Raw genomic sequence first — 27,026 nt, 5'->3', positions numbered from 1 at the left:
GGGCAGGTGGTCGGATGCCAATGTTACCATCGGCTGCCAGTTGACGCAGTTTACGAGTTCTGCGCTCACGATTGAGATATCTGGCGAGCTATGACAGCTTCCTACCATACGTGTGGGGGCGTCTCCGTTTATTGTGCAGAACGTCGTTTCGTCTATTTGATCCGCCAACATCTCACCCCTACTGTCCGCCCGCAAGTTTGAATGCCATAGGTCGTGATGGGCATTGAAATCGCCTAAGATAATGCGATTGTTGCCAGTGAGTAAGGCCTCGATATTAGGGCGGTATCCACTGGGGCAACAGGGGACAGGAGGGATGTAGATGTTGATGATTTCTAGATTTGCATCGCCTGACCGGACAGATAGGCCTTGACGTTCTAAGACATTGTCACTGCGGTCGATGCCAGGATCAAATATATGATATTGCACAGAGTGGTGTATAATAAACGCGAGGCCGCCTCCATTTCCGCTCTCGCGTTCTTTCCTGTGGACATTATAACCAGAGCAGGTCTGCAATGCAGATCTTGCTGTGAGTTTAGTCTCTTGAATCGCAGCAATGCGGATGTTGTGCCGTTTCATGAAATCGACTATCTCCGTAATCTTCCCAGTTAGTCCATTACAGTTGAACTGTAGAATTCTGAAGTGCATGAGGGGTGACGCCGCCACTCTAGGGGTAAGTGAGGGGTGACTACGCCTAGGTTGTGGAAGGCCAGGACGCAATTGCTGTTGTGGCCTTGGGACTGGGCGCCCTTGGGCAAGCATTGGGGTACCCGGATGATTTGGGTTTGCGACCTGGCAACATGGCGCGATGAAACCCGTCGAGGGGTTGCCGTCGCGGAGACCAGAACATCTAGGAAAGTGGCACCACCCAAGGCAGGAGCTGCATTGAGCGGATGTCGCAAACCTGTATATTCTGTGTTGGCAGACGGTGCAAACGGAGGCAGGGACTAAGAGTCTGTTTCCCTGACCTGCACGATTGCTGCCAGAAAAGAGGGGGGGAGAAGAAGACGGGGGCAGGGGCTGATGCTCAGCATTGCTACCAGCTCTACTACGAAGGTAGTAGTTATGAGTGGTATCAGCTGTTTGAGTTGTTGGCGCCGTGGGGCGCGAGCAGCAGCGGGTACTTGTTGTGGCTTGCTGAGCAGCGAAGCTGCTGGAAGGTAGTGGGGATACGCTTAGGCGTAGACTACGGGACGCCCTTGGGCGTGAGCAGCAAGGAGCCACAAAAGATTTATAAAAGTTACGTGGACGTCGGGTTTTGGGATCAAGCCCAGAACAACCTGTCCGATGCAACCATCCCTTGCACGAGACACACTGAACAGAGTATGACCGTCCTAAAAAGATTCTTTTCTGGCAAATGCAGCAAAACCATTTCTCAGGACCGGGGTCAGGAGACGGACCCGGATTGGGTTCGATACCTTCCCGGAGTAAGAGAATATGTAGCAGCCCTGCTGCAAGGAGCTGCTGGGAGGATGACAATTTGTGGGAGGGACGAAACAAATTAAATGGGGTCACACTGAAATGACAGTCCTTGGTCGGGAAAAATCCCGAGTCGCTCCGGTACATAGAACCGACTGCCTTGGGAAGCGACTGAGATTGTGGTTTATTTGTTCTTCGAATAAGTAACGCTGAAACTCGTCTTCCTCCCTTGTGTCACTGTCATCATTTAGGAGTATATCCATGGCCGTGAGGTCACTGTTTTCCGGAGCTTCCTCTTGGGCATTCATATCAGGAATACCCATTTTATTGCCATTTTTTCCACATGATTTTTTATTTTGTTACGAAAAGCATCGGTCTCAACGTGCTTCAACTGTTTGATCCTTGAATCAAGACAACTTGCCATATGTGCAATAATGATATTTTCCAGAGATGGATCCTCAAAGTCTTCAAAAGAAAAACGTCTTCTCAAGTCTGCAGCTACTTTTTCTTTGAATGTTTTGCCATCCTCGTATCAGTGTTTTTAAATTTCAGATGCTTATTAATAATTTTATGAATGATGGGTTTCACCTTAGAAATTGTAATCTCGCTGTCACTGCTAAGCACATTTGTCGCATTTTCGAAAGGGGTGAGTAAATCTATAAGAACATCAACTGCATCCCCGTCAGTGTCTGAAATTGTGATATTTTGAGCGGCCTTGTTGTTGAAAATTGAACGATCAGCAATTACTGCAACAATAGAAGATCTAAGCTCTTTAACTCTTTCCAACATAAAAAGAACTGAACTCCATCTAGTTGAACAAATCTGGATTAGTTTTTTAACTGAATTTAAGTCTGTATTAAATGTTTCTCGAGAGCATATGTACGTTTACTCGAATGATTGAAACTCATCACCAGTTTGGAAACCTTTTGGATGACTCCACAACATTCCGGTAGTTTCATTTCTAAATCAACACTCAATTGAAGTGTATGTGCACTGCATGGATGACTGGTTATGTCAGGGCTCAAACCCCGAATAGCATTTGTTTCCATACCATTCTCTTGAAGATGTTCTTATTTTCACTTGTTTGTAAAATTGTAGCTTTTTAATTGTTGACGTTAATTTAATAATCTACAAACATATTTTGTGAATAATTTTTCGATGTTTGCTTCATTCAATTCTGATATGCAGGTAATCAACTTTTATATTCCAGTATCCGGACATACGGATATTCGGATTTTCTGTTTACGTATCCGGATAGCCGAACAGCGGATATCCGGATTTTCCATTTATGGATCCGGATATCCGGATAGCCGAATTGTTTGTTATAAAAATAAAATGTAAGGCGCGATAACCTCCGAAGAGATCTAAGGCCGAGCTTCTCTTCCAATTTGCGTCGTGCTCCTCTTGATTTTTCCCTACAAATTGGCCGGACGGGACCTACATGTTTTATGCCGACTCCGAACGGCATCTGCAAGGCAGATGAGTTTTCACTGAGAGCTTTTCATGGCAGAAATACAATCGGAGCGCTTGCCAGACACTGCCGAGGGGCGACCCCGCTTAGAAAAATTTTCTTCTAATTGAAAAATCTTATTTCTAAAATTTTGATGTTGCTTTGCCCGGGAGTTGAACCCAGGGCATACGGTGTGATAGGCGGAGCACGCTACCATCACACCACGGTGGTGTTTGTTAGCTATCCGGTTATTCGAATATCCGGTTTATCCGGATAGTTGAAAAATCCGGATGCAGTTCACAGCCCAAGCTGTACGTGCTTTCCGATATGAACATAGTTAAGTGAATTGAAACTTCGCTAGCTGGTTCATCCTATCTTTATTTATTGACGCTTAGCCGTCTAAGCGATTTCGGCCGTTTCGTAACAAGTCACGACAGCTATCTCTATTTCGCGATAACTGATGCCAATTGGGAGAACCAAGGGTAAAGTCTTCCTCCACGTGCTGCCGCCAAACTGTGCTGTCGACTGCAATACTTTCTTAACTTTTCAAACGCCACTGATAAAGTTCAATCAATCGGTCCATGCCAGGCTTCTCTCTGCATTCCACACATTGTGCTTTATAGCTCCTTTTATCTGATCCATCCGCGACTGGTGCTGTTTCGCCAACGTCGGGTAAGGAAACATTAATTCCATCATCTTAGATTGCAAACTTGGCTTGTTGTTGCAGCAATGCTGCGCCTTGCTTAAGAGGTTCGATCACCCAAAAAATCTCATCAAAATCCTCTAAAGGAAATGTAGCAGTTTACCCAAGAGTGCACCATAGAAAAGTTATTTCCGGGTTTTGGAGCATTCGTATTTTAATTTGACAATCTTCGCCATATATTTTAAACCATTCGAATCTCCGCAAATATTTAGGTATACCGTGTCTGACGGATGGAAGTCAATAAATAGTATGAACACACCTCGTGAATATGTTAACGCAGTTGTTCTCAACGAAAAAATTTATGTCATTGGCGGACATTATGGATATGACTTAAAATCTGTCGAATGCTATGACCCTACAACAAATAGCTGGACTCAATGCGCGGATATGAATGAAAAACATTGTAACCAAGGTGTAAGTTCGGAAATTATAAACTGAAAATTATGAATTTTTTTAATACATATGTGAGTAAATAATAAATTCACAACATTTCAGGTATCAGTTCACAATGGACAAATATTTGTTGTAGGTGGCTGGAATGGAAAAGCCATTTCAACGGTGGAACGTTATGATCCACAAAGAAATGAATGGACTAAGGTTTTATAAAATACATATATATTTTTTTGTTGCTAATCTAAATCATCGTTTCATTTTGTAGATTTGCTCTTTGAATAAAGAATGCCAAAGACCTGGATGCATTTCAATCTACAGTCAATTGTGGGCTGTTGGTGGCAATAATAAAGATTTCGTTTCAGTTTACGATGAGCAAAATGATAAATGGATCGATAAGAAGTCAATTCCCGAGGGTGGTTTTTACTATTGTTTTACTGCACCAAAATGTCTACTCTAAACCTAAGAATTGAATTAAAACATATCTACTTTTATATAAGATTTTAGAATTTTATTATAAATGTTTTACTTTATCTATAGTGTGGTCAAATTAGCACGAAAAATAGGTATTAGAAGGTTTTAAAATTCGGATACGACTCACAGTTGCTAAATACATAAATGAAAAGTTAAAAGTCCTCGTCGACCAAGTCCCTATAAAGAAATTTACCCGAGGCCAATGGTCACAAAATGGAATGTTCGCAAGTTTATTACTTCCCAAGGCCAGATATACATGGCCGGCTTTGCCCAGTGCATAACTTTGACAGATCGATTGAAAACTAACATACTTCTTAAATTTCTCAACAGCCGCTCAATTTGATAACTGATATCGTCATCAACAAAAAAAAAATTGTTTTTCTAAAATTCTTTCAACTTTCCTTTCTTTTTTGACGATGTTGGAGATAAACTAGAGACCTTCAAATTTCTCAAAATTTATAAATGATATACATGGATGTTCGCACCTCCAGATATTTTTCATTACTGCTTCTTCGCGAAATTAAACACAAAAATTGTTATTGTGAATATGTTTAATAACAAGTTTCAGCTGGAGCATGGTGAATAAATGAAAACAGTAACCTTTCAAACGGTTTGGCATCCCAGTATCCTAAGTATCCCAGTAGTAGATTTTGTTCCTTTTGATTTGTTTTTGGCCTAAGAAATTCATAACATAAGTACTTATATGTGTATATGTTGAAAAGTATGCACGCGACATATTGCTTGACCAACATATCCGAAGTACAAAGTTCGATTTGAAACATATCAATGTTAATTAAAATATTTGCATATAGCAGAAAATTACTGAGTGCCTAGACGTTCCCACTTCTAACTTCCCGATAATCCTAATTGTTAAAGCTCTTAGAAAAGATTATTTTAGGACCAGAAATGCACCCTTTTTTGTTGCGCTGCGACATCTGTTGTTGAAACGATGTGAACATTGGACTTGTTTTATGCCAATGATGCCATGGTGTAATATTAATTGACACTTTCAGTAGAAATAGGAGAGAAGGAAAAATTAATGAAGACAAACAAACAATGGCAGTTAGCTGAATGGTTACAACAGCGGCGCCCAAACGTTTCTGATGAAGCAATTTAGCGGTTCCCGAGCTATGGCAGTGGTCTAAATTTTTTCTTCTATTCTAATTTAAAAAATTTTCATAACAATAATAGTGAACCCGCGGACATATAAATTTTATTAAAATATATTTTTCAAATTTATCTTACGCCTCCGTTAATCAAGCTTTCCGATATTTTTCTTGTTATTATCATAAGTCATTGAATGTCTTAGATTAATGTGACCTTTTTTTATTGATCGGTTGCTGAGTGGAATGTCAACCTATCTTGGCTGCCAGTTAGCAAACGCCCTATCTCAGGTTTTTTTCATGAAAGCCCAATGTCATATTGAATTTATATTCAGATAAAGCGTTTTTGAAACAAAGCCTGAGATAGGGCGTTTTTGAAAATTCATCCAGTAAATAAAGATTTTGTGAAAGTAAAAGAAAAAATAGAAATTGAAATAAAATAAAATAAAATAAAATAAAATAAAAATATTGAATAATGTTAAATATAAAAAATAAAATAAAGTAAAACAAAATGAAGCAAAAAAAAAATAAGTAAAAAAATTATAAAAATAAAATATAAACAAAAAATAAAATTTAATAAATTAAAAATATCGAATAATGTTAAATTAAATAAAAAAAGATAATATTAAATAAAAAATAAAATAGAAGGAAGTAAAAAACATAAAATAAAGTAAAATAAAATAAAACAAAATAAAATAAAACAAAAAAAAAATCTAAAAATTAAAAAATTAACTACAAAAAAATTAAGTTAAATAAAATAAAAAAGAAAGTAAAATAAAACAAAACAAAATCGGAAAGCCAATATCGAATTGAATTTATATTCAGATAGGTCGTTTTAGAAACAAAGCCTAAGACAGGGCTCAATGAAACGAGTTCTGGAATAGGTCGTGTTTCAAAAGTTGTCTGAGATAGGGCGTTTACTTTTGCGAAAATTAAGAAATTTAAATAAAATAAAATAAAATAAAATAAAATAAAAAAAGAAAAAAAAACAAGAAAATAAAGTAAAAAAAAAAAGCAAAATATAATAAAAAAAATTAAAAAAATAAAAAATAAATTATAAAAAAATAAATTAAATAAAGTAAATAAATAAAGTAAAAAAAAAAAAATAAATAAAATAAAATAAAGTAAAACACAATAAAGTTGAATAATACAAAAAGTAAAATAAAAATAAGTAAAAACCAATTAAATAAATAAAATAAAATAATTTAATTTAAAAAAAATTTTTTAAGTTAAGCGGTTTTATTGAAGTAATAATAATACGAAAAGCTAGAAAATAATTAGGTAGGTCCTAGGTACTAGTCATCACACTCCTTATCAATCTAGGGCATTCATCAGACAATTAAATAAAAGCGTTGGGCGCGTGAAATTTCTAAAAATGTGAGACGTAGCATAACCTGATTAAGGTTCAGTTGGTTTTACTTATGACTATCAATAGAAATATGACGCGTCCAACGCTTTTATTTAATTGTCTGATCAACGCCCGAGATTGATAAGGAGTGTGACAGGCATGCTTAACCAACGAAACGATATCATTTCGTTACGATAATTAACGTTAATAAACGAAACGAAGTCATTTCGAAGTCGTTAGTTAAGCATGCCTGGAGTGTGATGACTAGTACCTAGGACCTACCTATTTATTTTCTAGCTTTTCGTATCATTATTACTTCATGTAAGTATTGTTTTCAATAAAACCGGTTAACTTAAAAAAAATTTTTTTTTAATTATTTTATTTTCAAGTTTTTAGTCTTTATTTAATTGCCTATTATTTCTCATTCTATTATTCTATTTAGTTCATTTAGTGACTCATTATTACAAGGACTCTTTCCTGACAATTTGTTACAACCTAAGTCCTCAATACACAATCCTTCCAAAGACTTTACTCGACTCTGCGCCACGTATGCTTGTCCCTCCTCCAACTCCAAAATATTTTGATGTCACTTCTACGGGACTGTATGCAATATTTGTTCCACATATGAGCCAAATCGGGTATCATAGGTCGCTTTCTATTCATGTATGTATGTCTTATGTGTTCCAAATATGGACCAAATCAAATCGGACCACAAATACGATTTTCGGGAATATCTCGATCCTTGCGCCACCTAGCGGCGATTTTTTTGACAGGTCGCTTTCTATTCTTGTATGTATTATGTGTTCCAAATATGAGCCAAATCGGACCTCAAATGCGATTTTTGTGAATATCTCGATCCTTGCGCCACCTAGCGGCGATTTTTTTTCATAAGTCGCTTTCTATTCTTGTATGTATTATGTGTTCCAAATATGAGCCAAATCGGACCTCAAATGCGATTTTTGTGAATATCTCGATCCTTGCGCCACCTAGCGGCGATTTTTTCATAAGTCGCTTTTTATTCTTGCATGTATTATGTGTTCCAAATATGAGCCAAATCGGAACACAAATGCGTAATTGGCGAATATCTCGATCCTTGCGCCACCTAGCGGCGACTTTTTTCTTATTATTGCATTGTCATCGGGTTCTGAACTATATTCCAAGTTTCAAGCTTGTAGCTTATCGGGAAGTTACTTAAATTTCAATTACAAAATTCGTTCACAACGGCCGTGCGGCCTGCCTGTCAAGCCAAGCTAAATAAAATGTTTAACAAAATAAGAAAAATTAAAAATTAAATTAAATAAAATTAAACAAAAAATAAGAATTAATAAAAAAACCTATTTGTATGAATTGAGCGGGATTGCTTTTTTTTTTTAAATGTATGAAAACATTTACAGTGAAATTCCTTATAACCGGACACTCCCCGTCGCGTATTTTTGTCCGGCTATGGGAGATGTCGGCTTATAAGGGATGAAGTCACAAAATATATACCACACATATAAATTATATTGTAGATAGTTTATTTAAGAAATTTTTGGAAGTAAAGAATATTTGCATACTTTAGTATTACATATAAATACATATACATATATCGATTAAGTACATTGTACATTGCATACATTGCAATAAATTGCACTCCTTATCTCCAGCCATGTTAGTACAAAACAAAATTGTGAGTCTTTCCTTTGATAGTTTACCGCCCACGCATTTTTCGGATTTAAGAGCTAGGGTTTTGTCAGGTAATGCACGAAAGAAAAAGCCACTTTCGTCTGCGTTGTAAATGTCTTGAGGCTTGTAACCGGTAAACAGAGATGGCCGTTTTGTCCTAAACTGTTCGACACCATCCTGATCTACATCTGTAGCTTCACCATATACGCATTTGAAAGCAACATTATTCCTTATTCGCCACTTGTTTAACCATCCATCTGAAGCATTAAAATTAGGTACACCCAGTTTGCCTGCAATTTCCATTGCCTTTGCTTTCAAAATGGGACCAGAAATCGGAATATTTTGACTTCTAGCATTAGCGAGCCAATTAAAATACATCTTATCTATTTCAGAGCCACCTTCTTTAAGAAAACTTCGCTTTTGATGAACATTAACTCCAGATTCCCATTTATAATGAATTTTTTCTTTATTTTTATTGATTTCAGCAGCTTGTGTTTTGCCAATATTAAACATTTCAAAGCAAAAGAAACGTGTACCTACTAGCATTACATTTTAGGGCTCACTGTACTTTACCTTTTGGCAACTCCACGTACTGATATTTTATCTTTTTCGAAAACATTAATAATTTCCATTTTATCTTTAACAGAAAGTACCTCCTTTTTCTGCGCCATATTATTACGAACTTTGAGCGCAACCATTCGCATGCAACTGACTTAACAAACTGAATGGAAAACTACCCTTAATTTGAAACACACGGCTTGAATGGGTGCATACATGTTAAAAGGGGAATCACCTAATTCATTTTTATAATGAACAACAAAGCTTGCTTGTGATATTTTTGAATTTTTTCCGGTTATGACAAATTTTTTTTTATGAAAATGGTTTGAAATACTTTGTCCGCTTCCGGTTATTAGAGTGTCCGTTTATTAGAATGATATTTGTATGAAAAAATTAATGAAAAACCTGTGTGCCCAAAATCTGTCCGGTTATTGAAGCTGTCCGTTATAAGGACTGTCCGTAATGGGGAATTTCACTGTATTTGAAGCAATTTAATATTTTATTTAACTTTATTATTTTTTAGTTAAATTTAATTTATTTAATAATTTGGAAACAATACATTTTTTTTCTTTGTAGTTCTATAAATAGAACAAAAGCAAAAATACCAGTTTCTTTGAAACCTGCAAACAACAAAAAGCATATCTTTAACACATGATAATATACGAACAAAGAATGAAATATGCAAAGAAGGCAATTGGGATAAAGTTTACAACAACTAAGGCATGACGTGGCATTCGCCTTTGCAACACTTCAACCATCGTAGGAGTACGGGTTCAAATCCCATTCCCAGGAGAAAAGGCTTTGAAGAGATTTACAAGGTATAACCGAAACAGTTATCGCCTTGTCCGTCCTGATGTCACGTTGTTTAAATTTTTCCCAAATTATTAATTAAAAAGAATTTAACTAAAAAATAATAAAGTTAAATAAAATAAAATATAAAATTTAAGAAAGGTAAATATAGTAAAATAAAATAAAATGAAATATGGAATAAAATAAAATAAAACGAAAAATAAATTAAGAAAATTAAATTAAGTAAAATAAAATAAAAATTTAATACAGGGCAAGAAAGTTAAACAAAAAATTTAACTAAATTAAGTAAAACAAAATATAAAATAAAATAAATGTATTACTTTACAACAGGGGTCGACTGTTTATACACATCAATAATGTCAAAAAACGCGTTTCGAACTAGGAAAAACTTATCCGAGGGCGGAAAAAAAAATTCGTTCAAAATATATTCACGAAAAACCGAAAAAGTACCCTGGACCACTCCGAAACCAGGGGTGGGATCCATAGTACATATTTATTGAAAATAAAATAAAAAATTTAATGAAATAAAACAAAATGAAATAAGGGGTGAAAAAATAATAAAAATCAAAAAAATATTTCACTGTACCGAATCCCAATAATTGAATTTTTACATATTTAAAAATGAGTTGTTACATGAAATTAAATAATAAACTAAAATAAAATCAAATAAAATAAGGTAAAAGAAAAATTAAATTATGTAAAGAAAAAGAAGAAAATAGTTTAAAACGAGGTAAAATAACATAAAAGAAATAGAATATAAAAAAAATAAAATTAAACAAAATAAATTATTAAAAAAGTGTTTCGATCTCCTGATATTAAATTTTGTAATATTTTTGGTTGAATCTCCCACTGTTCGTGGATACCGCAGAGCACGTCTGCATTTCCGTTTTCAGCACTCACACTCATGTCATCCCTCAACTAAACTTTGGTTTCCAGTTGAAATAAAATTACAATTAAATGACTGAGAAAATCCATCACTGTAGGAAAATAAGACATATTTATTTTTTGAACACATTTAAAACAATTGCAATTTATGAAAATATAAATCACATCTCTTACTCAGTCTAAGTTGCTAATTCCATTGTTGCTTTAAAAAAATTTCTTAAAAGTTATCTACTTAAATAAAATTTTTCTTATGATAATAATTTTAAAACACTAGAAAATTAAATAAATTATAATTAAGTATGACTAGAAATCTGAAACACGCCCTTTACGTCCCCAATCGCCATAACGTGTCGGCTCCGGACCAGATGGACCCCCAAATATTCAGTATAGCAATATCTCCTTTATTTACAACTCTACTGAAGTAGTACTTCACAATACTCGCGTACTTCGCTAAAAGCGTGTTAAAATCAAACTGGTTGATTATCGCTTGCACCGCGCTGGTTTTGTACTCTCAGTTAGCCTCGTTCGTTCACCTATTTCTCATAAGGTCTAGACTTTTCACGAACATGCCTTCTGGAACAGTCCTATCTCATACTTGGATATTTACCTATAACATGTACATATATCTGTAGTTAATGTTTTTCTCCTAGCTATATGCGTGTGTATGTCTGAGTAACAGCTTCTGCTAATTAGTAATTGTGGAGTACTTCTACTTCAGTAGAGTTGTAAACTGAGGGATATTGCTATACATACCGAATATCTGAGTTATTTATTCGACAATTCAGAGATTCGAACGTTAACAGAAGCTGCAAAATAATCAGAAATTTCCTTCAATTCGCTACAATAGGTTTTTTAATGAGCATTTGGGATGTTCAATTCGTCATCAGGAATCACGGTATTGCGATGGCATGGAAATTTTGAAGCTAGATGCAAGTAAATATGTTTTATTTTATATACTTTATTGATATTTAAAGTAATGTTACAAAAAGGAAATAAGCCAAACTGCCTAGTTTGTTTTACATCTTAAAATAAATTAATATTACTTAAATATCAAATAGTGAACTAAAATACAAATTTTTTTCATTTCCAGTTCATCCCAATTCCCCGATTTCAACATTTAAAACGCTCTCCTGAAAACCTATGTAAAATGATTTTGGCTATTATCACTATTATGGCTAGTGAGAGCGACACCTAGTGCTATTTATTCGCAACCCGATCAGTAGGCAAAACTTAAGAATTTACTCCTGTAGTCGTGGTATTTGTTCTGTTTCAGATAAAAGTCACGGTTAAAAACAGCTGAGAGGTCACAATCGCAGATTACATTTATCCTCAAAAAACACGGGATTAATATCATATTAATTGCGAATTCTCAGTGATTCGCATATTTTACTTGTCTTTTCGAAAAACGCCCAATTTCAGCAAATTTTTAAAACTCAACATTTGTTTTAGGAGCGCCCAACCAATCTGAATTCTAACCTCATAACATGTGTTTTCAAAAAATCAATTTCTCTGAATTTTATTGTATAAAAAATTTCGATTTAAGATCACCCTAACTGATCCTGATATAGTAGTATTAAGTTCTCTTAATTTAGTATTAAGAGGAGAGAAGTTAACTTTAATTAGTTATAAGGATCCCGTTATTCTAAATTGTTAACTCTTTGAACATTGGCATAAGCTCCATTCGAATTTCGGTTTAGATCAGATGTAAAGTGAAGCTCGTGAAATAAAGATCATTTAATCGACTTTCCGTCTATATCATTATTGGCGCAGTCAACGGTTGAACTTACGGCCCGTGGAAAATTAGTTATTATAAACCACATGTATTTAAATTTCGGAAAGAAATAAAGTATATTTTAATTGCAAAAGTACTATTTGTTATTTGAACAAAAAACTTTAACGAAACCAAACGTATGAAAAATTTTTAAATACAGACTGAAATGAGAAAAACAAAAGAAGTGTGCAAGCTTTTATTTAATTTCAAACATTGATTTTAACAAAAAGCTGTGGAAAAAAATTCAGAAAAATTAACGTTAATAATAACCCGTATAGCGAAGTAGCGTTTTAAATCGAAAAACAAGAAACAAAAGCTACAACAAAATTTAAAGACAGTCCAAAGTTCAGTGAATTGATCATTTAAAGTCATTTAAAGGTCAAAGGAATTTTAACCGAAGTTCGAAAATAGTCAAAGATTTAAAAGGCACAAAGTCGTTTAGAGAGCAAACTCATCAGTCAATCCAGTCAAAGTAAATCTTGGTAATAGCCCGTACAACTCGCCTCTTTGGGTTGTACCAAAAACAATCGATAGCAGCGGAACTCCAAAGTGGAGTGGGCGAATCGTTATTGATTATCGAAAGCTAAATGAGCAAACGGTAGATGATAGGTTTCCTATTCCGAATATGGAAAACATATTCGATAAATTAGGTAAATGTAATTATTTTAGTACAATTGATCTCGCGAAAGGGTATCACCAAATTGAAGTTCATCCAGATGATAGGGCAAAAACTGCGTTTTCAACCGCTGATGGTCACTATGAGTTCAATCGCATGCCATTTGGGTTGAAAACTGCTCCAGCCACCTTGCAGAGGCTAATAAATCACGTATTGAGGGAATACATAAATAAGATTTGCGTAGTATATTTAGACGATATATTAATCTTTTCTACTGGATTTCAAGAGCATATCGACTCTATACAAAAAGTTCTAAATCAGCTACGCAAATCAAATTTAAAAATACAGTTTGACAAATGTCATTTTGATGCAATATCAACGAAATTCTTAGGTCATATCATTTCTGTTGAAGGAATCAAACCCGATCCTTCCAAAATTGAGGCAATTAGTTCCATGAAACTACCGCAAACTGAGAAAGAAATTAAACAATTTAGGTACAACCGGCTATTATCGGAAATTTATTCCCGATTATGCGAAAGTAGCCTTACCGATGACTAAATTTTTAAAGCAAAGTGCTGTAATTGACGTTAAAAATAAAGACTATATTAGTTCATTTGAATCTTTAAAATAGTTATTGACTAGTGATCCAGTTTTATAGCCACCTGATTTCGCGGAAAAATTTAGTTTGATCACGGATGCGTCCCAATTTGCCATAGGTGCTGTATTGAGTCAGAAAAATCATCTAGTTTGTTATGCCTCGCGCACCTTAGCTGAACAAGAAATACGATATTCAACCATTGAAAAGGAACTTCTAGCTGTAATTTGGGCTGTGAAATATTTTAAGACGTATTTGTATGGACGAAAATTTCTAATACAAACAGACCACAAGCCTTTGACATGGTTACATAATATTAGAGAACCTAATATGAAATTACAAAGGTGGAAATTTTTTCTAAATGAATATAATTTTGATATTTGCTATATTAAAGGCAAAGATAATAAGATTGCTGACGCATTAAGCAGATATTTAAGAAAATCAAACGACGACAATAGCGTTGACATTTTTAATAACGAGCAAATTGATTTTGCTGATACTAACATAGATATTCGCTCTACAGATGCAACTGTCCACAGTGGTATTTCCAATTTATTTAAAGAACAGTGTATTAGTGCAATAAGATCGAAAAAATGATCTTTTATAGCACAATAGTTTGGTATAGACAGAATTGTATAAGTTTCATTAAGAGCTTAAAACTAAGTATTAACATTTGTCAGGTGAATCATGCACAGATGCCTAGAACTATCAAACCAAATACATAATACACGTAAGATTGTTATATAAATTCAGTAAATTAACTGTCTTATAATATAATAACTTGATGTAGTACATATAAGATTAGAGAGCAAATCTTTCGGAAAAATTATAATAGTAATAATTAAAAAACAAAAAAAAATAAAATAAAATCAACGAAAATGCGAAAATAATATTTTCATAAAGTTGTCTTTGTTTAGATTTGTCCGAATAGATGCCGGAATAGAGTTCGAAATTCGAATAGCATTGACGAAAAATAGTCTTGCAGAGGAAAGAAGAGAGTAGGTAGGAACAATAAGGTCCTTTATGCGGGAAAATCTAGGAAAAATTAGTTTTTCATACAGGTAGCTAGGCTCCTTCACAGTTATAAGACTGAAAAGAAATATACAATTTCTAGCTTTTAAATACTCTAGTATTTCACATCCTAGGAGGCGAGACTTCCAGTCGGAGATGGGTTCATATCTTGACAAGCCATATACATATCTTGTGACATTATTGAATACCACTTCAATTTTATTGGCACATTGGAAATCCAACTTGCTATATATGAGTTCCGGGTAGCAGATGGTCGGCATGATAAGTTGTAGGGCAAGAAGCAGAATATCGCAAGTTCCTCAAGACATAATAAACTTTACGTATAACACAATTGAGGACAATTTAAAATACATTTTTATTACGGAAAAAAGTGTAAATTATTATAAAAACCAACTTTATCTTAGTTACGGTGATACAGAAAATATTTTTACAGAAACTGTTAATAAAAAAGCCATACTTTTGTCCTCATTAACGAGTCTTCTGATTTAGTAAATATATTTAGTAAAATACTGTTGAAAAAGGGCATAATGTGTATATATTGCGAAGATGATGATCTTTTCATAAAGTTTCAAGATATTTATATAAATAATTTTCAAAATAGCAGCTTAATTTTATACAGATCAGTTACTAAGTTAGTAGAAATTACAGACAAAGACGAGATTTTAAGTTTAATTGAAAACGAACATATTCGAAACAATCACAGAGGAATTAAAGAAGTTTTTACGAATTAAAAGATCGGTATTTTTATCCCAAACTTTATAAATTGATCACAATAGTAATTAATAATTGCAAAACTTGTCAGGTCGCTAAACACGATAGAAAACCACTAAAAATTCCGTATCAAGTTACGAAGAATCCAACTCACTTTAATGATATTGTGCACATTGACATTTGGTATCCAAATAGAAATTGTATTTTTTTAACCACAATAGACAAATTTTCCAAATATGCAACTTTTCACAAGAAAAATGATAGGAATTGGATAGCGATATTGGACGCTTTAAGACAGCGTATACACTTTTTTGGGAAGAATGAATACAATTGTTTTTGATAACGAAAGATGTATGTTACACAGTGCTGTCGCTTTGTTCTTGAAAGAAAATAATATCGAAGTTCATAAAACTACACCATGCCTTAAAACAGGCAATTCCGATATCGAAAGGTTGCATGGTACATTAAATAAGCATCTGAGAATAATGAACGTGGATAAAAAGAAGAAAGGTTTAGAAATAGAACAGAAGCTTTTTCAAATATTTAATATTTATAATAATACAATTCACACCACAACAAAGAAACGTCCTATCGATTTTATAATTAATAATTTTGACAAAAATTACATTCAAGACTTATGTAAAAAATATCTAGATGAGAAGGCTAAACGAATAAATAAGCTTAACGAAAATAGAAATCAACCAATTGACCAACAAGAGAACCTTGTTAAAACCAGAAAAATTGCAAAAGCTGAACCAAAATATAAAGAACTTGATAACTATGTTAAGGAAGGAAATTATGTTTTGGATACATCTACTAAGCAAAATTAGAAATATTATAAATCACAATTGAAAAGAAAATATAATTATCAAACCACTAGTTAAAGAAACAAGAGAACTTTGAAATATTAACAATGTTTTAAAATATATGTAACTAAAATTGTTTTTTTTTTTTAATATCTTACCATTGTCGAATTGTTTTTAACATTCCTTTACTAAATAAGAAGACTGTGTTAACATTTTTAATTTTTATTGATAACGTTTGCAGAGACGCAAACATCCAAGGGTGGAGGAGTTATGTATAGAAGCATACACATATGAGCTTGTGTTAGAAGTAGTATTAAGTTCCCTTAATTTAGTATTAAGAGAGAAGTTATCTTTAATTAGTTATAAGGATACCGTTATTCGAAATTGTTAACTCTTTGAACATTGGCATAAGCTCCATTCGAATTTCGGTTTAGATCAGATGTAAAGTGAAGCTCGTGAAATATAGATCATTTAATCGACTTTCCGTCTACATCATTATTATATTCTGAATGTGATCCAAGAGCACAGTGAAAATGTTTATGTTGCGTTTGATTTGCTAGTGATGATCAATTAACATTTCATTGAACAAAGACGCGACATTGCCACAGCTGCTCAAAGTTTGCCGAAAAACATGATGATCTGTCATAAAAAGGACCACTGCTGCTACAACTGCAGCTCGAAAACATCCTTAGTTACCTTATTTTAAGGAACCTGTTTTTGTTCAAAACATATTTGACATAGTCTCACTGTTCAAGCCCGAAAGTATGCTAAGCCTCTTTTAATGATAATGCAGTACAAATTTCAGCTGGTAAAGCAGGCCACCATCACATCCCAGCGAACATATCATCATCACCAGCGTCAGATTAATTGGCCCTTATACTAGGTTCAAACACACACCAAATTGGCAATTTATACTATTTGGGCAATTTATTACGCAATTTGTCATATAATAAATTGTAATAATAAATTGCCAATTTAAAAAAAAATGCGTAATAAATTGTTTCAAACTGTAAATGTGTTGAAATTCTATTTCATGTGGCAACTCTGTTTTTCATTTGCAACTTGTAATCGCATTTTTGCTTTGCGAATTCTTTCTTTGTATTCGCCATTTTTAACTTACGAATAATTCTTTTCTATCTCTGTGTATCTAACCGACGTTGAAGTAAGTCGAAATAAACATTCTTTATTGTTCAGAAGAGCGGCTGTTTTTATTTTAAATTAGAGGACCTCCAACAGGTTATGGGCCCAGCCCCTACATAAAGTGCTAAGAAAAATGAACAATTCCTCGTTTTTTAATGTTGAGAAGTTGGATGAGTCCAACTATGACGCATGGTGCGTTCAAGTAAAAAGTATACTTGTATACAAGGAGCTCTGGGATGTGGTGTCAGGTGCACTTATGCAGCCAGCTACAGAAGCCGAAGACGCTGAACAAAAAGCATGGAAATCGAGTGATGAGAAGGCCATGGCAACAATTGTGTTAAGCCTAACGCCAATACAAATTGCCTACGTGAAAAAATGCAAAACAGCAAAAGAAGCATGGAGTGTGTTGCAGGATATACATCGACCAAAAGGCCCTGCGCGAAAGGTGTCTTTATTTAAGCAGCTACTGGATATGCGCATGGCAGAAAGTGATAAGGTACAACAATATCTAAGCAATTTTTCGAGTATAGTTGAGAAGCTAGCAGAAATTGGTATAGATCTGCAGGAGGAGTTATTTGTAATAATGCTCCTAGCTAGTCTTCCGAAGTCTTTCGAAAATTTAGTTGTCGCGTTAGAGTCTCGCGATGAGCTTCCAAAGCTGAGTTTGTTAAAAATTAAATTGCTTGAGGAAGAGCAACGTCGAAAAATGAGTGTGTCGCCTATTGCAGAAAGTAGCGTGCAAGTTTTCATGGCACATGAAAAGGGTAAAAGCAGTGGCAGCAAGTCGTCGCAGCGAAGTAAATGTTCTAGAAATCGATCGAACTTAAAATGTTTTAGTTGTGGACGCACGGGTCATTTTGCTGCACAATGCAACAAAAGCAACAAAAACCAGGAACAGACAGATAAAACAAACGAGAAACCAAAAGCATTTACTCTGTTCTCAGCGTTTGAGTCAAACAACTTGCAGTCGAACGTATGGTGTATCGATAGCGGAGCCACGTCACATATGTGTTGTGACAGAAACATGTTCGATGAGTTGAATGAATACAATGAAAACATTTTGTTAGCTGGTAACAAATGTATAGAAGCAATGGGAAAGGGAACAGTTCGACTAAAAGCAGAAGGGAAAGAAATCCAGCTGATTGATGTACTTTATGTTCCTGTATTGCAATGCAATTTTATTTCAGTATCGAAAGCAGTGAAAAATAACCTTTGTGTTAAATTTGCAAAAGATTTTGTCACGGTATATGAAAACAACGGCAGCGTAATATTACGTGGAAACAAAGTTGGTGGTATATTTTTGTTCACAGAAAATAAGAAAATGTTATTCTTTGCAGGCCAGCAGAATGAAGCAATGAAGTGGCATGCACGGTATGGTCATTTGAACTATGACAGCATGCGTATGCTTGTAAACAAAAATTTAGTGAACGGGCTTCAAGTAAATGTGCCAAAATCTATTCAGTGTGTTGTATGTATGCAGAGTAAATGTGTAACAAAACCATTTACATCAAGTTCAAATCGAGCAAGCGAATTACTTGAACTAGTACATACAGATGTATTTGGGCCAGTAAAAACATCGGCTGGTGGTTCGAAATACGTATTGACATTTGTAGATGACAAATCAAGATATGGTTTTGTTTATTTAATGAAGCACAAAAGCGAAGTTTTCAGTAAATTTAAAGAATTCAAGATTTTCGCTGAACGTCAAACTGGGTGTCTAATTAAAGCCATTAGAAGTGACAATGGCACTGAATACACAAATAATTTGTTTCAGCAGTATGTAAAAGATTGTGGCATTTTGCATCAGTTCACGGTACCCTACACCCCGCAGCAGAATGGTGTAGCTGAACGCTATAACCGGACATTGGTAGAGATGGCACGGAGCATGCTAATTGGTGCGAACTTGAGTGATACATTATGGGCAGAAGCTGTAAATACTGCAGCCTACTTGCGAAATAGGTCACCAACAAAAGCAGTTGATGAAATGACGCCTTATGAGGCATGGTATAAAAGAAAACCAGTTGTGTCACATCTAAGAACATTTGGATCAGTGGCTTACGCCTTAGATAAAAAACCTAAAAGTAAATTCAATGCTAAGGGAAAAGCGTATGTAATGGTTGGTTACGGTAGTGCTACCAAGGGCTATCGCTTGTATGATTCTGCCACAAGAGGAATTATTTTAAGACGTGATGTATCATTTATAGAACCAACTATTCCGAAAGAAAATCTAAACGTTGATTTATATATTTTAAAGTCAAATGAAGACAAGCCAGAGAGTGAATGTGTTAGCACTGAAGACAAGCTAGATAATGAACGTGTTAGTGCTGAAGACGACCCAGAGAGTGATTATAAATCTGCAAAAGAAGAAAGTGATGAAGAGCCTGCTACTAAACAAGTAGGACCTGGTCGGCCTAAGTTGGTGCGGTCAGGGAAACCAGGAAGGCCAAAGAAAGAATACCATTATGCAAATTTTCTCTATGATGTTGATATTCCGAATACAGTGGGTGAAGCCATGTCTAGTGACCATGCAAGTGAGTGGCGTAAAGCAATGTGTGCTGAATATCAAGCTCTTTTAGACAACGATACATGGGAGCTAGTAGATTTACCAAAAAATCAGAAAGCCATAAAGTGCAAATGGGTATTTTCGATCAAGAAAAACAAGAACGGTGAAATTGATCGATTTAAGGCAAGGCTAGTAGCCAAAGGGTGCAGCCAAGTATATGGGGTGAACTATACCGATACGTTTTCACCTGTGGTGCGGTATTCTACGATCCGTACAATTTTCGCGTTAGCTGCAGAGTACCAGCTATACCTACACCATGTTGACGTTTCATCTGCGTTTTTAAATGGTATCATAGATGACGAAATATATATGGTGCAGCCTGAAACATTTACAAACAGCGAGTATCCCAATAAAGTCTTAAAGTTAAAGAAAGCTTTATATGGTTTGAAACAGGCAGGACGTCAATGGAATATGAGGTTGCATGACATTTTAATTAATATTGGTTTTAAACAATGTGTAACAGAGCCTTACGTATATACGAAGCATCACGACGGGCACATCAATTTGTTAGCAGTGTATGTAGATGATTTGCTAATAGCCAGCTCAAACAAGAAAGAGATGAGCTCTATTAAACACGAAATTTCGAAAAGACTGCAAGTGGTAGATAAGGGTCCTGTTCAATTATTTCTTAGTATGGAAGTCGAAAGAGAAGGTGAAAGGGGCGCAATAGCTATACGACAAAAAGGGCAAATCAAAGAATTGCTGCAACAACATGACATGTTAGTCTGTCGTCCTATAGCAACACCACTCGATCCTAAGCAACAAATATTATGCGCTGATTCTAGTTGCAAGCGCGTTGGCAAACAAGAGTACCAGTCGCTGATAGGCTCGTTGTTGTATCTGGCGTTGTGCACAAGGCCAGATATTATACATACAGTGTGCAAGCTTGCGCAGCATAATAATGAGCCACATAGTGAACACTTGGCAGCGGCAAAAAGGGTGTTAAGATATTTATGTTCTACGATTGATTTATCGCTCACGTACAATAAGAAGGGAACGCCGATACAATGCTATGCTGATGCTGATTGGGGTGGAGAGTCACTCGAGCGCAAATCGTTCACTGGCTATGTATTTCTTTTAGCCGGTGGTGCGGTGTCTTGGGAGTCGAAGAAGCAATCAACAGTGGCCTTGAGCAGCACCGAAGCGGAATACATATCGTTGTCAACTGCCGCAAAAGAGGTTATGTTCATAAAACAATTTTTGGACGAAATAAATGTACATAGGCCTGACAAAATTGTTGTAAATGGTGATAATTTAAGCTCATTACATCTTATCAAAAATGCTGTATACCATACAAGATGTAAGCACATTGAAATTAAATATCATCATATAAGAGATATGTATCAGAAAAATTTAATTGAATTACAATATTGTTCAAGCTCAGATAATATTGCAGATGTATTTACGAAAAATCTAAGCAAGTTAAATCATAACAAGTTTGTAAAATTGTTAGGTTTAATCTAGTACATGTAAAATAACTTCAAAGTTTTTTTTTGAGTTAAATTATTAATTTGTGACTGCAAATGAATACCAGATTTGAGGAGGAGTGTTGAAATTCTATTTCATGTGGCAACTCTGTTTTTCATTTGCAACTTGTAATCGCATTTTTGCTTTGCGAATTCTTTCTTTGTATTCGCCATTTTTAACTTACGAATAATTCTTTTCTATCTCTGTGTATCTAACCGACGTTGAAGTAAGTCGAAATAAACATTCTTTATTGTTCAGAAGAGCGGCTGTTTTTATTTTAAATTAGAGGACCTCCAACAAAATGCAAGATTGTAAAGTGTGTTTATTGAGTATATTTTAACGTCAGTTACGCATGGCTGAACTATGTGGTTGGCTCATCTCATCAGCTGATTTTATGTCTTTCTTTTCACTGGAGTAGGGATTGTCAAAAGAAGATGGCAAACTCAAAATGAAACCAAAACATTGAACACATTTTCTTACAACACACAAAAATTTCAAAGTTTTATGTTTTCATTCCATTTCATTCGCCTAATAATGTGCGTGTTCATTTTGACAGTCTGAACGAAGGTATGTTCTTGCTGTAGAGATGAGCCAACCAGCTATCAAATTACTATTGTGTAAGCTAAATCGAGTTGTATGAACAGCACTCAATTCAAATCGAAATTTCCTCAATTTATTTTTCTGTTTGAACATAGTATTACCCGCCTGGGCAATTTAGGTCAATGCGTCACGGTAGCTATCCCTGTTTCGCAATAATGACCGCCAATCAGCGGCTTTACGAGTTTCCACGGTACTTTCGCGGGTCATCTTCACGATAAAGCGCATTGTGAGAAGTCATAGAACTTCAGCCTTTCTCACAATACTTTAGGAGAATCGCATATATGAATGCGATGTTAAGCAGGTTGATTCCGCGGTAACTCTTTCCTTTGGAAAAGTTTTACAACAACACATATCTTGGCATTGAACGGCATAATGATCCTACGCCCGCAGATGTTGCCGGACCGCTGAAGCCCGGCTGTTATTTTCCGACAACTCAAACCACCCCTTTGCTTTCCTTACCTGTATCATTTCGTGGAGTGAGCACTAGGGAGAGGAAATCATTTGTTGTAGGGGATTTGCTAACACTTTCACAATGGGGAAAAGTTGGACCGAAAGGTTGGCGTGGTATACTGACAGGAGCCCAATGTAAGCCGCAAGGTAATGCTGCACGATCATTGTAGCTATTCATATTTGAGTTCTGATTTAGTGCATGTCCTGTTGTTGTTGTTGTAGCAACAAAGACACTCTCCGAAGGATTTGAGGAGTCTTCTCGATGTTGAAGATCCTTGACCGGATTTAGATCCAGTACGTTCCGGTAACAAGCGATTTAATATGACTACATTGAACCTTCTATGCCATCCCACCACCAATTACTAATTCCATGAGGAGCTTGGGGTCACCAGAGCCTCCCCTTCTAAATATGAGGTAATATTTTCATATTTGTTACAAGATTCCACTCGGGTATGTGAGGTTGACAATTGAATTGCGGAAGCTGTGAAACTATAAATCTTTGTATTACGCTTATCAACTCCTTCAACCCTCTGGTCACCTGTGATTGCTCCTGTACAGATGGGTTTCAAGTTGGCTTAGCAAATACTGGGCGGCCACCACCTCTTGCAGGGTATTATTCTTATCATGGCGGAGCCATACACGGTGGCAGCACGCGGCACACATACAGACATAAATAAAAATTCCATGTAGTTTGTTTTTGTAATTCGATGGACTAATGTCGAAATCGTACTGCGTCGGAAGTTGAAGTGTCAAATCATATTAAAAAGTCCCTATCAGCTGATTTCCGGCCGTCACCTGTATGGTTCCGCCACGATTATTTTTAAGCCTCGATGCACTACGACTTTTACTTAGTTCTATTGTGTTTGACATATCCTCCATCAGTGTATGTGGAGGCTTTTAATGTATTTAAGAACCTCTTCAGGCTTTTTACTCCATATCGCGAAGGGATTAAGAATCCCTCCACCAAGGTTGGGGAGTATTTGACTTGCCAGAGGGACGCATTCGTATAAATTGAACTTATCTACGTTATAGTACACGTCCCGTATAGTACCCAGAAAGAGTTCGTAGGTCTTCTTTGTTCAGATTAATGACTTTGGTTGATATTCTCGTTGCTGAGAGTATAAACAAATTGGATTCAATTCAGTGTTGTCTGAACTGCTTTGTTTCCCAGTTACTTATGGTCTCCCTAGTATGTGGCCTTTTGAGTTCACAGAAGAGCCCTGGATCATAGAATGCTGATAAAGTACCCTGCTTCGCTAGATATTCTGCCTGTTCATTACTTCACGTTCCTGATGCCGGGGAACCCATCCTAACAAAACCTTGTTTTTGGCTCAATGCATACACCCACTACCTTAGAAGTAATTGTGTAGGACTTCAAGGCACGTAAGGCTAACATAATGAGGATACTCCGAGAGAATAGGCTTCTTCGTAGACATTCTCAACCCCAAACTTCTTTGGCATAGATTTCTGCCTGAAAAATAGTGGAGTAGCATGTATATGGTATCGATCTCTTCAAGTTCGGCCCATAGATGCCGGCACCCGTTTTTTCACCATAAAATTTTGATCCAGTCCTCTGAGCCGACTCAGTATATAGATTCCCTGTTTCCCAAAGAGTTCTGTCCACAAAATTCCGTGAGATTCAACTCCCTCTCGCTACATATATGGGATGATTTCATACAAGTGGCGAATTTTTGGAAAAAACGTTCATAATAGTAGACAGCCTGGATCACCTGTTAAATTGCTCTTCGATTACTTAAATGATTTGCTCAATAGCATAATACAAAAAATGGAGGTAGAGTAGAGAATGGAAGAAATTGTTTTTTGCACGCGGTTATTATGTATTTCAAATCAGCTTTTCTTTTATATGTGTATACAGAAAATCAGACTACATATTAATATTCATTTCTAAAATCAAGTTAGTAGATTAAAGTTGAGCAGCCAGTTATGCAAACATTTTAAAATACGTAAATAATGCAATATACCAGCCATTTACAAAAATGTTTGAAAAATACTATTGGGAAAAGTATTTAAGTAATCGCAGAGCGTTTGAACTGCTAGCTTGGTTACCACAAATCACACAAGAGAAGATTGCGCATTGCGCATGTAATCATTGAATCAGCTGTTTTTTATGGGCAGTTGTTACGTCATTTTCCTTCATGGTTCCATGTACTTTATTGTTGTAAATTCGATGGAAAAATGTCAAAATCGTACTGCGCCGAAAGTAGATGCATCAAATCAAACAAGAAAGTTTGTATCAGTTGTCCCGTGCTGCCACCTTGTATCGTTACACCATGCCATTGTGAATACATATGATTTCACAATGATTTTAACATTCGAAAAATTTATTCCATCGCCGCGAACGCATTTACAGCAGAATTGTCCATATTTTGATTCCGAAAAGTTTTGTGCTAGCAGAGACGAGATCGCTTCCAAACACTATGGCAATGGCACTAGCAGCATGTAGTACACGTCAACGCCTATCCGAGATGAGTCCAGATGGGGCGATCCGTTTTATGGAGAAGCTTTTGTTCCAAATATACGAGCATTTTGATGAGCAAGATTTGATTGATGTCACATTTAAATTATCAAATCCAACTTCCTTGTAAGCTAATATCTTATAATTATTAAAATACAGACTAGTAAACGATTTGATTTCCCTTTTACAGGATTACAGCGCATCGCTTAATTCTATCGGCAGCAAGCCCATATTTCAAGCAACTCTTTAAAAGCGAAGAAGGCATTTGTCCACTCATTGAAATCACAGACATCGATAGCGATACATTCGAGCGTTTAATTACTTTTTGTTACACCGGCAAAACGCTCGTAACCATCGAGAATTTAGATAGACTGCTGAAGGCTGCTTTAATATTGCAGTTGGAAGAAGTTGTTGTAAATTGTGTTGATTTTCTAATAGACCATATAACCGATTATACCTTGGCACGAGCCTATGCCCTAGAGAGTGAGACACAGTGCGAGTTGCTAAGTGCGAAAATATTTGAATATGAAATTGAAAATTTTATAAATGTTAGTTGTATTTATTTTTTATAGAATACTTTTCAATGATTTTTAATACATCATTTTAATTAACATTTGCCTTGCAGGTAATACAAAGCCCCGAATTTTTAAATTTTGACGGAAACAAATTGCAGACAATCTTAGAACGTGATGATTTGAATATAACATCTGAGAGAGATGCCTTCGATGCAATAAAACGTTGGTATGAACATGATGCTTCTTCGCGTAAACAAAAACTTCCTGATTTAATGTCATACCTACGATTGACGCAATTTAATACGAATTTTGTTATGGAAAATATTCATCCATTACCGGGTTGTCAGTTCACAGCATTAGAAGCAGTGTCATGGGTCAATGTTCCTTCAACCCGTAAAAATATATCTCTAAGATTCACAAGACCACGACCACGCATAGATGACGCATTTTTGACGTTTAACTTACAGGTAATTTTTATATAAGTATAAAAAAAAAAATTGGCTGCTTTAGCAGCTCGAAAAGCTTGCATAATGGGATGTTTTTATCATGCTACGAACGGCGGACCAACAGACGCGCATAGAAGCATAAACATAATGCGTACCCTATTACCATCACCGCCGAATAGGTTGACCATCTAAAGCTGTAGGCCTAGACGGCATAGCCAGGCCCGTTAGATTTAGCGGTACAAAGACATTTTTTTAATTCAGGAGAGTCTTTAGTTGTTCCATAGGCAAATTTTAAGCCGAATTTCAAAAGCAACGAATATTGATAATGAGGAGACAATAAAAACATCAAACAAAAATGTGTTTCTCAGGGTCCCGAGATTTAGAGGTACTAAGACATTTTTTTTTAAATTCAGTAGTCTTTAGTTGTTCCATGTGCAAATTTTAAGCGAATTTCAAAAGCAACAAATCAAGGTGGAATCACCAGGTGAAGTAAATAAAAAGAGATAGAAAATGTACGCTATCTGAAACGGTAGGGATGTATTTTCAACGGTCAGAAGAGGGTAAAATGTTTACCCGCTTTGGAAAAGTAGGAGTAGAGAAACAAAGGCCTTGGAACGAAAGTCATTACAGACTGTTTTTTTTTAGCATATCAGTGCAACCTAATGCCAACACAAAAGGGATACACAGGATCAATGCGAGCTTATATTACTTTAGGCATCGAATAAAATTAAAAACTTAAACTGCGATGAGTAGTGAAATTCAATAATGCGTCTAAAGTAGACTGACCTCAACTTCAACTGCAGTTGAAGCTTTTATCGAAAAACCGGACATAAGTGGGAGAGGTGTTATCCATTATATAGTTGAACTGTAGGAACTTTGCGCACTTAAATGGGTTTCCGGTTTGATGAAAAGTTTTACAGTCACACTTGGAAGTGATCGTAACACTTTTAAATGTGTTTCGATCTCTAAAAATTCATTGTTCTTTCCATCTGCTCTGTTTATTTGACATTGAGAGTCGGAAGTAAAACATATGACG

General features: G+C 35.4%; 2 protein-coding genes across 6 annotated transcripts in view; both read left to right on the top strand.

Annotated features, from left to right (window-relative positions):
• LOC137251292 (kelch-like protein 5) overlaps positions 1-4,480 on the top strand; it is a 73,407-nt gene extending 68,927 nt beyond the window's left edge. For all 5 annotated transcript variants that reach the window (XM_067785622.1, XM_067785621.1, XM_067785620.1 and 2 more), the window contains exons 6-8: positions 3,782-3,983; positions 4,065-4,166; positions 4,228-4,480. In XM_067785622.1, the coding sequence (XP_067641723.1) occupies positions 3,782-3,983; positions 4,065-4,166; positions 4,228-4,419 (496 nt within the window). In that variant the 3' untranslated portion in view covers positions 4,420-4,480. The remainder of the gene's footprint in view (positions 1-3,781; positions 3,984-4,064; positions 4,167-4,227) is intronic.
• Positions 4,481-24,875: 20,395 nt separating this feature from the next.
• Positions 24,876-27,026, top strand: part of LOC137251290 (kelch-like protein 5) — a 119,889-nt gene continuing 117,738 nt past the window's right edge. Inside the window, exons 1-3 of the mRNA XM_067785617.1 lie at positions 24,876-25,155; positions 25,220-25,577; positions 25,655-26,011. Of these exons, the coding sequence (XP_067641718.1) occupies positions 24,992-25,155; positions 25,220-25,577; positions 25,655-26,011 (879 nt within the window). The 5' untranslated portion in view covers positions 24,876-24,991. The remainder of the gene's footprint in view (positions 25,156-25,219; positions 25,578-25,654; positions 26,012-27,026) is intronic.

Source organism: Eurosta solidaginis, chromosome 4 (genome assembly GCF_040869045.1).
Source record: "Eurosta solidaginis isolate ZX-2024a chromosome 4, ASM4086904v1, whole genome shotgun sequence".
In the NCBI taxonomy this organism is placed as follows: Eukaryota; Metazoa; Arthropoda; class Insecta; order Diptera; family Tephritidae; genus Eurosta; species Eurosta solidaginis.
The sequence above is the reverse complement of the archived record's forward strand: the minus strand, read 5'-3'. Positions and strand labels throughout refer to the sequence as shown.